Source organism: Garra rufa, chromosome 1 (genome assembly GCF_049309525.1).
Source record: "Garra rufa chromosome 1, GarRuf1.0, whole genome shotgun sequence".
In the NCBI taxonomy this organism is placed as follows: domain Eukaryota; kingdom Metazoa; phylum Chordata; class Actinopteri; order Cypriniformes; family Cyprinidae; genus Garra; species Garra rufa.
The window spans coordinates 38,094,385-38,107,411 of NC_133361.1; the positions used below are offsets into that span (position 1 = coordinate 38,094,385).

Genomic DNA, 13,027 nt, shown 5'->3' on the forward strand with positions numbered 1-13,027 from the left:
AAGCCTGTAATTGTGACTTTTTTCTCAGAACTGTGAGATATAAATGCACAATTACAAGTTATAAAGTCAGAATTTCTAGAAATAAACTCAAAATTCTGACTTTTATTTTTGCAATTGCGATTTTATATCTTGCAATTCTGACTTTTTCTCTCTTTTTTATCATTCAATTCTGAGAAAAAAGTCAGAATTGTGAGAGAAGTCGCAATAACCTTTATTTTTTATTTAGTGGCGGAAACAGACTTTCATATAAAAACGACCTGATCTCATGACAAAAACGTACCTGTGGAAACTTTTTCGCAAGATGCGAAATACATACCAATGAGTACAAATCACTGCAGTTTTCAACAGAAATCTCTTAAGATAATACAGACGTGCTCACTCACAAAATGATATGTTTGATCTAAAACGCAACTGCCCTCATTTTGAATAGGATACCGAACAATACCGATATAAACATAGATATCTATTGGTACAATATGCATAACATGACTCATCATTTACAAAAGTCTCCATTTTTACAGTTCACACAGATTTAAATGATCCATTTATTCGAATTTTCCTTGACAAAAAAATGCCGTCTCATTGTGGACTGAAGACCAAAACTGTGAAAACATGTTAGTGTGGACAAGTCCTCAGTTGACTATAATTCCATTTTTATGGATCTTTATTTATTTGTTTTTTTTACCGTTAGTGTTTTTAGGCTGAGTTTGTGTTCTGCTTTCAGGCTCTCATTTGAATTTGTCTCTTCTCTGTTTTGTCTATTTTCAGGCTGTCTTTGACTGTGTGGTGAACTCTCTGAAGAATGTGTTGAACATCCTCATTGTCTACATGCTGTTCATGTTCATCTTCGCTGTGGTGGCTGTGCAGCTCTTCAAAGGCCGTTTCTTTTACTGTACCGATGAGTCTAAAGAGTTTGAGCGTGACTGCAGGTGAGACAAAAACACACACGCAAACACACTGACGAACAGGTACACTGGCATGTTAATCTAAACACATTTTGTTGTTAGGGGCGAATATCTAGTCTATGAAAGAGATAACGAAGTGAGGGCGCAGAAGCGGGAATGGAAGAAATACGATTTCCACTACGACAATGTGCTCTGGGCCCTTCTCACCCTCTTCACCGTTTCTACGGGAGAGGGGTGGCCACAGTATGTATACATCTCAATTCCTAACCTAATTACTAGTGTATGTTACCAATGTTTTAAGCCACTGGTAAAATTGCTTCTGTTTTCTAATGTTTTTCGTTGCAATTATGTAAAAGATTTGACAGTATCACATTGCAGCAAATCACTCAATGCCTTATATTTTTGCCACTCTCCAGGGTGCTGAAACATTCAGTGGATGCGACCTACGAGAATCAGGGCCCGAGTCCAGGTTACCGGATGGAAATGTCCATCTTTTACGTGGTGTACTTCGTGGTCTTCCCCTTCTTCTTCGTCAACATATTCGTGGCTCTTATAATCATTACTTTCCAGGAGCAGGGAGACAAAATGATGGAGGACTATAGCCTGGAAAAGAATGAGGTCAAGGACATATCAATTGGTGGTTTTTAAGCCAAATAATCAGTCTAGCTAATTTTTTATGCATAGCACTGGCACTGATCTCATTTATATGGTGCCGCAGATTTTCAGCTTGATTAACTTCATTGTATCTGTTCTGGTTTCAGAGAGCCTGCATAGACTTCGCCATCAATGCTAAACCGCTCACGCGCCACATGCCGCAGAACAAACAAACATTCCAGTACCGCATGTGGGAGTTTGTGGTGTCTCCGCCATTTGAATATACCATCATGGCCTTGATTGCCCTCAACACCATTGTCCTTATGATGAAGGTATGGCAATATTTCGCTTTGTATATTTTGAAAACCAGACTTTCAACATATAGTAAAGTTTTATAATCTTTAAGTTTTATAATAGTTTTGTAGACAATAGCATTGCTTGTTTACCAACACTTTCCACAAATAGGGTAAAACTAAAGGCCTGAAACAATTAATTTTCTATACCTATGTTCTACAAAGTTTGCATTTTTTGCAGTCCAGTTACCAAAATTTGAGACTTTTCTAAATACAGTTTAATACAGTTTAAATATGTTGTGTTTGTTTAGTATGATGGAGCATCGGATGCCTATGAAGCTGTGTTAGCCAACCTGAACATAGTGTTCACCTCACTTTTCTCCATGGAGTGCATTTTGAAGATCATTGCCTTTGGAGCGCTGGTGAGTCTACAGTTTTCTCAAGTGTATGTGTGAGCGTGTAGGGTCCAATATGGTCACTCACTAGGTAACAAATGCAAGTGAAAGCACAGTGTACAGTGACTTTATTAGAATCTGCAACATCTTATAAAGACTTTTTAAAACCTTTTTACCATCAGAAGTTTATCTAAGATGCCTACTCTGCTCCCCCGATGCAAAACTCTGTGTGCTGGCAAAAAAACAATAACAAAATCAAACAAAATTACAAGAGAAAAACTGGCTTATCTTGAGAGAGGCAATTACACAAATTCATATACAAAATCACATTGTCTTAAAGGAAACCCTGGGTATTATGGCATGTATGGCTTAATATAATGTAAATTATGTGTCTTAATGAAATATGTGACCCTGGACCACAAAACCAGTCATAAGGTTAAATTTGACAAAACTGAGATTTATACATCATATGAAAGCTCAATAAATAAGCTTTCTATTGATGTATGGTTTGTTAGGATAGGACAATATTTGACTGAGATGCATCTATTTTAAATCAGAAATCTGAGGATGCAAAAAAATCAAAAAGACTGAGAAAATCACCTTTAAAATTGTCCAAATTAGGTTCTTAACAATGCATATTACTAATCAAAAATTACATTTTGATATGTTTACAGTAGGAATTTTACTAAAAATCTTCATGGAACATGAACTTTACTTAATTTCCTAATGATTTTTGGCATAAAAAAAAATCAAAAATTTTGACCCATGCAATGTATTTTTGGCTATTGCTACAAATATACTCCAGCGACTTAAGACTGGTTTTGTGGTCCAGGGTCACATATGTAGTAGAAAACCCATGTGAAAGATTTGTTATTTAAAAAAAAAAACATATTTTTTACATATTTTGGAGTATGGGGGGTGTTATTATGAAGTGAAATTGTTGCGCTTGGTGATCTACTGGCACTACCTGTTACTATTTTTACCATAAAACAATTTAGAATACACAGCGCTGAAAAAAATAAAATACTGATACGATGAGCACAGCTACTCTGCCCTACAAAGCAAAAAGGCAGTAACTGCGCCGAGTGCAGAACTGAGAAAAAATTACTTTAAAGTTATCCCGTCATCCAGCCTGTTATCCAATGTTAAAACCGTCCTGTGAGGATGCCGCGAAATCACACACATTTGAGATAAGATATTTTGTCATATAACAAAGGATGCCTTGAATGTCATGAAAATGATAATAACTCATTTTTGACCAAAAATGCAGTTACTGCCTTTTTGCTTTGTAGGGCAGTACTGAGATGCCATACTGAGATGCCATCTAGCGTTTCTTGTCTCTGCCGTTTGTAAGCTCTTTCAGTAGCTGTGGTACTCTAAAAGCCTCAAAGGCATCAGGGCTAAAGTAGAAGGAACAAAACACAGGTCTTTAGGAAGTTTTATTCGTCCACAGGCACATGTAGCATGATCAGTTGTTTAATTTGAATTAGATTGTATAATTTCAAGATTTAAAGCAAGAACATAACAGACTTTAGATTTGTGAAATTATGCTACATTAGTCACCTGCACAAAACAAAAACAGCAGATGGGCTGAATGAAAATGCAGATTTATTTTCTGACAGCAGGTGCTGCTTATGGAACAGCAGCGATATAGAGTTTCCTTGATTACGTCTGTAAACAAAACAGCTACGCTTAAGGCAAACAATGTTTTTTTTATGATCTGGGAGGCCCTGATTTTTGTGCGAGCAGATCGGGAGGTCGATCTGTACACGCATCACATTACCAGATAATCTGTGCTGAACATCGGAACTGACCGAGGTCCTCAACAAGATTTTTTCTCTGATTAAAGGAGAAAATCAGGGATAAATTGTCCTAAAACTTTTGTAGATTGAGCCTGGCATTATAAACACTTCTTTAATATGCATTAAATGGAGGTAAGAAGAAAAATTCCACAATAATTAAATTTTGGGAAACGATTGCAATGAATTTTGTGTAGATTTCAGGAATTGAGATTAGACAAAATAAAACTAAAAAAATTTCTGAACTTTCCTACACTGCTGATTTAACGCAAGCAGGCAGTGCTCCGAGCTCTTGCGTGCCATATGAACTCGCCAATCTTGTTTTGGCTAGATGCATAGATTGTCTCTTCTGCTCTTTCTGCGAATGCCCCTTTTTGAAATGATCGCCTATGACTGACTGTATGAACCCAACTGTGGCATCCATACCGTGACTGTTCGAGATTAATGTACCATTACACCTCTGTGTTCATGTACCTGTTTTGTGTGACACAGGGCTGAAGAAAAGTGGGAAAAAGTCTTTAAAAACCAGAGAGTTTAGAATCAGCATTACACAAGCAGATTTATGAACAGATGAGAGAGAGAGAGATAAAAGATAAAAGAGGTTGTGTTCAGAAGTAGATGAGAAAAGGGTTTGGGACATGGAATCGCAAGAAACAAAGGAATCAGTTGTAGTCAGCTAAAAGTCATGCCAGTAAGAGGCGCACACGAAGATAGTGAACTAGAGGGCACATTGAAGCGATTAGGAGTGGAAAATGGAAAAAGAAGGACGGATTTCGAGACGACGGGTATGCCGGCTAGTTGATGGAAAGAGTTATATACACACACACTCGTTGCACCGGTGCCCCTGTTTCCATGCAGCTGGTGTACTGAATGAACCTAATGCACTGTTTTCCTGCAGGCACTCACTTGGCAGCTCACAAAAAGGCCGTCATGTTCAGCATCTGGGCCACTGGTCTTCTAGGCATCCACTCTTTTTTGTACACAGGCTGAGGGAGAGAAAAACTCAATGAAGGAATAAGGGCCTAAAACTGGGAAAGGAGACATTTCATTAGCACCAGAGAGTGAAAATAAATCGTTTGCTCCTGTTTCTGTCGACGGGTCACTGAGTGTATGTGTGTGTGCCAAATGTAATCCTCCTTTAGCCCAGCTGACAAATGCATCTATGTCTTTTTTACCACAGAACTACTTCAAAGACGCCTGGAACATCTTCGACTGTGTGACTGTACTTGGCAGCATCACTGATATTTTAGTCACAGAGCTAGGGGTAAGTGTGTAGCAGAAGGGCCGCCATCTGTGTGTGCGTATGTGCGTGTTTGTTTGTGTATCCTGTCTGTACGCTTGTGTGTATTTCCGTATGTGATTGAGAGACTCTCAGCAGGATCTTCTCTTGCTCACTGAGGTGTAAGGAACTCCTAAAAGTCTTATATAATCGTCCCAGTTGGTGTGTGAGGCAGATCAGTGAGCCAGTGGTGCTCAGTGGTGATGGGGTCTGTTACTCTTCCAGCTTCGTCATTTATCCCCGAGCCAGATTAAAATGACCTACCAGTAAAAAACGTTGTTCTTTAATGTTAACATTCATAATCCAACAAATAGTGAAAATTAGCAAATCATCTAATTGTTTGTGTATATGTGTGTGTTTTTTTTTCTTGGTTTCACAGCAGATCATCAAAACCTGTTGTACAGGCACTTTAAAGACACCATGGAATCAAAATCGACCAAAAATTTGTCAACTTAATCTATATTCAATCTACACATTCAAAAAGTACTGTTCTTTTCTAGGAAAACAGACCAAAAATATTGATGACTCAAGAGAATGTCCCACCCCCAAATGTGACTAGCAAATCATGGCTGTAATGTAAATAGTCTGTTGCTTGTTTAATAAAAAAAGAGAGAGAGAGAGAGAGAGAGACAAACTCTTTAAAATGTCCACCCACGCTGCCGTCATTTAGTTTTTGCATGTTTAATGGTGTACAAGTTCTTAAGCGCAATATGACATGAAAAATAACTTAGTGTAGTGCGACTGCCAGTTTCTGTGCACGTGCTTCGGATGTGTGCGTTTAGAGAATCTGAGGTGCGAGCTGTAAAGGCACAGCCCTATTCTGGAAAAGGGGGCGGGGAGTAGCAGCTCATTTGCATTTAAAAAGATGTGCATGAAAACAGTGTGTTTCTGCTTCCACTCAAAATGGGCATTTTCAAAATGATAAAATAAATGTAAAAAAAAAATTATGATTACGTTGGAAATGTAATATTTTTTTATTTATGTAGTTATTTTGTAATTTTATTTGTTGATTTATTTTTCTACAATTGGTCTTTAAGAATTAGAAATGTATTATTTGTTTTAAAATGTAATTTTTATGTATTTATTTCGATATTTAACCATTCATTTATTTATTTGGAAAACATTTTTTTTATGTTTGTATTTTGAAATGTTTTATTTATTTATTTAGTTGGTAATCATTTAGTAATTTTCTTTTCTTTTTCTTTTTTTTAATATCAGTAGATTTTAGTTTACATCAAAGTGGCAAAACCATGATTTACTACTTGTTGTTCCATTAGGGGAAAGGGGTATTCACATTCTAGAGAGCACTTTATTGGGCCTACATTTCAGTCATCAATACTTCTGTTCCATTTCCCTAGCAAAGAAAAACCATGAATATTAGATTTTATTAAATTTACACGGCTTTTAGGACTATAAAAACATATAAAGCAAACACAAATGGGCTTTTATATTAATTTCATGGTGTCTTTTAACAGAAATGTGTGGTGAAATACTTTATTATGTGATTTTAATAGCAGTGTGTGTTTATTTAATTTATTTTTTAAAGCCCCAGTCCTGTACCTGGAGATCCACCTGAAGAGTGCTGATGTTTTGTTAAACTTGTAATTAAAGACTGAATCAGATCTCCAGTTACATGACTGACAAATATGTATGTATTGATGTGTAAAGCTTTTCAAACTGCATTGAATGCATTTGAAAAGTGCATCATAATTTAAAAAAAAAAAAAATGAAATGTTTTTTGTTATAACCAAGCTTTATTTGAATCTCAAGGTTGATATGCATAATGATAATTCATGTCTTGTTTTATCTTTGTTTTACATGCTTTCTTTAAACTCTTCTTTATGGCGGCTTTGCCCTCTGATGACTCCATCCAATCAAAATGCACTATGAATCTCATGTGTATATCCATGACCTGACCTGACCAATCACAATGGTTGTTTAATCAACCTCCAAAAATACTGCTATAAACCATGCTTCTGCAACATCTACATGTAGATGGTTTGTAATTTTTTTTGGAGTAATGCATCTAATGCATCTGTTTCCCTGTGGCTGATGATGATACAATGATGCATGTGCTCGAGTCATGATGACCTTTCACCCCTGTTTGTCTAACAATATGACAAAACCCCTCTCAGATGAGGTGTAATTGATCCGTAGCACACACTTTAAACATTTGGTGTTTCTCTGCAGGTTTCCTGAATGCATGTCGCGCTTTTTTGCTGAGAGGGAACGCTAGTGATTATTGTTTTTGACACTGCATCTTCATACACTCATACAGACATTCAAATACATCAACACACACAGATGTAAGCGTACTAAAGACATCTAAATATGTCAGCTAAGTAGAGATGGAGTTAAATCCACCTTGAACACTTCTGTTTTTATTTCCCTGTATCTCTGTGCTGCTTAAAGGACAACAAACAGTTCCTCTCAGTTCCTTACGCTTTCAATAAAATCTAAAGAAAAAGTACCAAACTTTGAACCTAACTGACTGAAATGTGTCCTTTAACCCAGCACGTGTCCCTTGTCCTTGCTAGTGCCCTCTGTTGGTCATTGTATGCTACTAGTGTGGTTGGCATGATTCCACGTGAATCTACAGATCAGTGCATTTGGTTGACTGAAGCAAGAAGTTAGGGTCTGTGCACTCCCTTCCCTAATGAGGACTCTTTTACAGTATTTTATTTTATTATAGAATTTTACTTTTTTTTTGTATGAGTTGCTGCCTCCTCCTTTTATCTTTGTCTTTTCCCCTTTTTCACCACTGGATATGCTGAGCCTGTTCAGTCTTGTCAGTTTGATTATTAGTTTTTTTTGGTTTCTTCCTTCCTTAGTTCCTTTTAATTTGTTCACAATTTGTAATCAAGTGTTTTAGACTGACATGCTTTCCTTTCTCTATCTGTCTGCCCCTTCTCTATTTCTGTCTACTGCTTCTTTTCTGTCTCTGTAGAACAACTTCATAAATCTGAGTTTTCTAAGGCTCTTCAGAGCTGCTCGTCTCATTAAGTTGCTCAGGCAGGGTGAGACCATACGCATCCTGCTCTGGACCTTCGTCCAGTCTTTCAAGGTAAAAACGCACAGAAAAAAACACGTTTTGTTTTTTAAGTCAAACAGTATAAATGTGGCGAAAATGTTGGTTAACAAGGTGAAAAACAATAAAGTTGTGAAGAATAATGTGGATCATGATGATGAATAAATAATGAATAAAAAATTTTACTTGTCTATTCTATAAAGAATATGAATCTTTCAAATAATCTAATTATAATCAATAATGTTACAGATTAAACTGCTAGTATTATTTATATACTATTATAGGTTTTGTTCATTTTTGGATGTTTTATTACTATTTATTTGGGTTTATTTTTATATTTTTAGCTTCTGTTTTAATTTTAGCTTAATTGTTAGTCATTATATTATTGTTTAGGTTTTATTTTTAGTTTCATTTTTAGCTTTAATTCAGTGAGTAATTTTATTATTTTTAATTTTTTATTTGAGCTATATTTCATTTAAACAAGTGTTTTTAATAGTTTTAGATTTAGTTTAAGTTAACAGTAATAACATTGGAGCTGTGTGAGCTGAAACTGAGGCACTTTGCTAGCATGTAAAATAATTAAAATAAAACCTATACAAATCATTAGGTTTTTCACCTGTTTTATTACTATTTTGTTGTTTTATTAATATTTAACATTCAAATTTATTTGTATATTTTTAGTTTTCATTTTTTTTAAAACCTTAACAAATCATTATTTTAATTTTTAATTAATTAATTATTATTTGGATGTTCAGTTTTAGTTTTTATTTGTTTCCAGTGAGTAATTTTACCTCTTCATTATTTTATTTTATTTTATTTTATTTGTATTTGTCACTTAAAAGGATGTTTTGAATAGTTTTAGTTAAGTTAACACTAGCTTTGCTAGTATGTAAATTAACTAAACTAAAACCTTAACAAATCATTATTTTAATTTATTATTATTATTTTTGCTTGTTAGTCAATATATTGTTTAGTTTTTTTTATTTTTAGCTTTAATTGAGTTTTAGTTTTTAATGTATTTCCAGTGAGCAATTTTATTTTATTTTATTTTATTTTTAAACAGGTGTTTTTAATGGTTTTAGATTTAGTTTAAGTTATTAATATTATTATTAATTATTAATATTATTTAATATTTTTAATTAAATTAAATACATTTTCATTTTATTTCACATAAAATGTGTTTATAATTGTTTAAAATTTAGTTAAAGTAACAGTAATAACTTTAGGGCTGTGTGAGCTGAGGTGCTTTGGTACCATGTAAACTAACTGAACTAAAACCTAAACAAATCACTAGGTTTTATTAATATTTAGATGTTTTTATTAATATTTAATCTTTACATTTATTTTTATATTTTATTATTTTTATTTTAAATGTAGCTGTTGTATTATTGTTTAAGTTCTTTTTCTTTGTAGTTTAAATTCAGTTTTAGTTTTTATTTCTTTCCAATGAGTAATTTTACCTCTTGAACTATCACATTTTATATGATTTTTTATTATTCTATTTTATTTCATTTAAAAAGGAGTATTAATAGTTTTAATAATTCTAGCTGTTTTTATTTATTTATTTAATTATTTTTTAAAAAATTCTGGAGTTTTAGGCACTTTGCTAGCACGTAAATAAACTAAATGAAAACTAAAACAAATCATTATACATTAAATTAATCAGATATGGTGCAAACTCACTTGCTATGTTATGTGCTAGTCAGAAAGTTGTTATGGAAAGAGCATATTTACAATATTAATTGGGACATTTTTCCCCCCAGTCATCTTAAAAAGTGTCCCAGTTGACACACATTTATCTTAAGGTTTTGACATTACGCTGCACATTTCTCCTCAAACTGGCAGTAACAGATTTCCCCCCACATTTAATTGTTGGTTAAATTTGACTTCTCTGCTGTGCCTAGGCTCTGCCGTATGTGTGCCTACTCATCGCCATGCTGTTCTTCATCTACGCCATCATTGGGATGCAGGTGAGTATGTGAGAGAGTGTGTGGGAGGCTGCACAGGACATACTGAGAATAGGTAAATGGCTATATTTGCAGGTAGTGGGCAATGAGATTGTGGGTTTATGCTGGGGTGGCTTTTGTGTTTCACAGCTGTTTGGGAACATTGCGATTGAGGAGGACGGTGAGAGTGCCATTAACCAGCACAACAACTTCAGGACTTTTTTCCAGGCCCTAATGCTGCTCTTCAGGTTTGTGTGTGAATCACAGACGGGCTCTGTTGAATGATGTGTGTGGGTTACATACACTTTCTGACCATAGTTCAACACGGTGTGTTTGTAGGAGTGCCACAGGTGAGGCATGGCATGATATCATGCTGTCATGTCTGGGAAAGAAGGAGTGTGATCAACTCTCTGGTAACGTGGAGGCAGAATGTGGGAGCGAGTTTGCCTACCTCTACTTTGTCTCCTTCATCTTCCTCTGTTCCTTTCTGGTGAGAACATTAGCACTGTTATTACTACTACCATTGTACTCAAAGGCGTCATTTATAGTGAGGACATTTCATCCACAGCTTTTTACAATGGCTGATTTTGTCCCTACGATTTTACGAAATAGCTGTTGGAAGGCTTGTATAAAAATACAGATGAAATGATCTCCAGTTGTTGAGCAGCAGTTTCCTTTTCTTTAGTGGGCGTTATATTATAACGAGAGGGAATCTGGCACTGAATTGATCATTTTGATGTTTTGCTGAGTGGTCGCCACATTTGTCATCAGTGGTGAAAAGTGACTCAGACATGCGACATATTTCTCTATTGCTTTTCCATCTGTTCCAGTGAAACGGCAAAACAAAATGCAAACAAATATGTTCCAACTACTGATTATATCCACTGACGTAAAGCTGCAGTTTAGTTTTTATTATGTTGTACCTTGTGTTTTATTCTGTGTATATTGTGTTATGTAGTTACACTCTAAAAAATAAAGGTGCTTTAAAAGGTTCTTCAAGCGATGCCATAAAAGAACCATTTTTGGTTCCACAAAGAACCATTTAGTCAAAGGTTCTTTAAAGAACCACCGCTTTCTTACCTTTTTATAATCTGAAGAACCTTCTTTCGCCACAAAGAACCTTTTGGGAAACAGAAAGGTTCTACAGATGTTAAAGGTTCTTTATGGAACCATTTAGACAAAAAAGGTTCTTCTATGGCATCATGAAGCACCTTTAATTTTAAGAGTGTACAGTGTATTGTATTTGGCTCCAAGTTGTTCAAACTAAAACTAAAAAATTTTACCACCAAACACCAGACAGATAGTGGCAGATGAAACTAAAATGTTTCACAAGTTTGTTTTTTTGGTCTGGAAGAATGATTATATCTTACAAATTAACAAGATATTTAATATAATTCTCCAAGAGGAACAAGGCAGGAACACTTTCACACACATTACACAACGTTAAAGACCGACAGGGAACTGAACTCAAAGACAGACTCTTAAAGACAAACTAATCAAGACACACAGGTGACATAGATGACTGATAATCAAACACAGGTGACGGTGATTACACAAACGAGGACTAAACCAAATGATAACAAAATGACAGGGGGAAGACAAATGGGAAAAACCAATGACAAACCAGACAGAACTGTGACAATAACTTTATGACCACCTTTTTAAAGGATTTTTTCACTTCCAGAATAAAAATGTCCTGATAATTTACTCACCTTCATGTCATCCAAGATGTTCATGTCTGTCTTTCTTAAGTCGAAAACTGCACTAAAACCGTAGGCATGAACGTATAAACATCCTGAATTAAATGGGGGAGTAAATTATCATGACTTTTTATTCTGGAAGTGAACTAATCCTTTAATAAAGCATGACATCCATGATTATATTGTATTAATATTGCTTAAAAAGCGACAAATAACAAAGTCTCATGTGCATTTGTTTTGTAATTTATAGCTCAACTTGCCAGGTTTGTCTGCTTAGGCCTGTGATTTACATGTGTGCAGATGCTGAATCTGTTCGTGGCTGTGATCATGGATAATTTTGAGTACCTGACACGTGACTCCTCCATCCTGGGACCCCATCACCTGGACGAGTATGTGAGAATCTGGGCGGAGTATGATCCAGCTGCTTGGTGAGCCTATGTACACACAAACACACTCTTTCAATATTTTATTATATACTAATAATGTTATATGTCACATACTAATGGTGAAAAGTACTAAGTACTTAGTAACTTGAAGTGAAGATGATTGTATTTTATTATACATATCACTAAACTTATTAATACACTCTTGGTAGTACTGAATAGATTCCAGATTGTCAGTAATATGTTTCTTGCTAATTAATCGAAAGGTGAGGCCATCTTTTAAAATGCACAATTGAATGTAACAGACCCTAACTTTTTGAATATGTTTGGCCCCTAAATATTCTGGACACACCATTTTTAAGAGGCTATTTTAACGTTTTTAGGTTTTGTGTGAAAGACCCGTGTGTTTTAAATGTGTTTAACAATACATTTTCACACCTATAAATATAGCCTCTGTCCTATATAACAGAACAAACTGGCCCTCTCTTATGTGTTCGACTGGAACGCTTCGTTTTTGACATCGGTATAGAGCCGTGGCCTCTGGCACAGTCTTTAACGTACAGAGCCTGGCTTCATTGTATCCTACCTTGGACCAAACAGGGAGGAGAATACCACAGCACCAGCTGAGAAAAAGGGATCATGGATTTGAGCTTCTCAGCTCTGCTAAAATCCATCAATCCCCCCCAAACCCTCCTACGTGCCCTT

General features: G+C 35.2%; 1 protein-coding gene across 1 annotated transcript in view; it reads left to right on the plus strand.

Annotated features, from left to right (window-relative positions):
* Positions 1-13,027, plus strand: part of cacna1aa (calcium channel, voltage-dependent, P/Q type, alpha 1A subunit, a) — a 137,578-nt gene that overhangs the window by 85,507 nt on the left and 39,044 nt on the right. Inside the window, exons 28-38 of the mRNA XM_073839715.1 lie at positions 769-929; positions 1,008-1,148; positions 1,322-1,523; positions 1,667-1,831; positions 2,104-2,214; positions 5,167-5,250; positions 8,213-8,329; positions 10,198-10,263; positions 10,390-10,487; positions 10,579-10,729; positions 12,240-12,367. Coding sequence (XP_073695816.1) covers positions 769-929; positions 1,008-1,148; positions 1,322-1,523; positions 1,667-1,831; positions 2,104-2,214; positions 5,167-5,250; positions 8,213-8,329; positions 10,198-10,263; positions 10,390-10,487; positions 10,579-10,729; positions 12,240-12,367 — 1,424 coding nt within the window. The remainder of the gene's footprint in view (positions 1-768; positions 930-1,007; positions 1,149-1,321; positions 1,524-1,666; positions 1,832-2,103; positions 2,215-5,166; positions 5,251-8,212; positions 8,330-10,197; positions 10,264-10,389; positions 10,488-10,578; positions 10,730-12,239; positions 12,368-13,027) is intronic.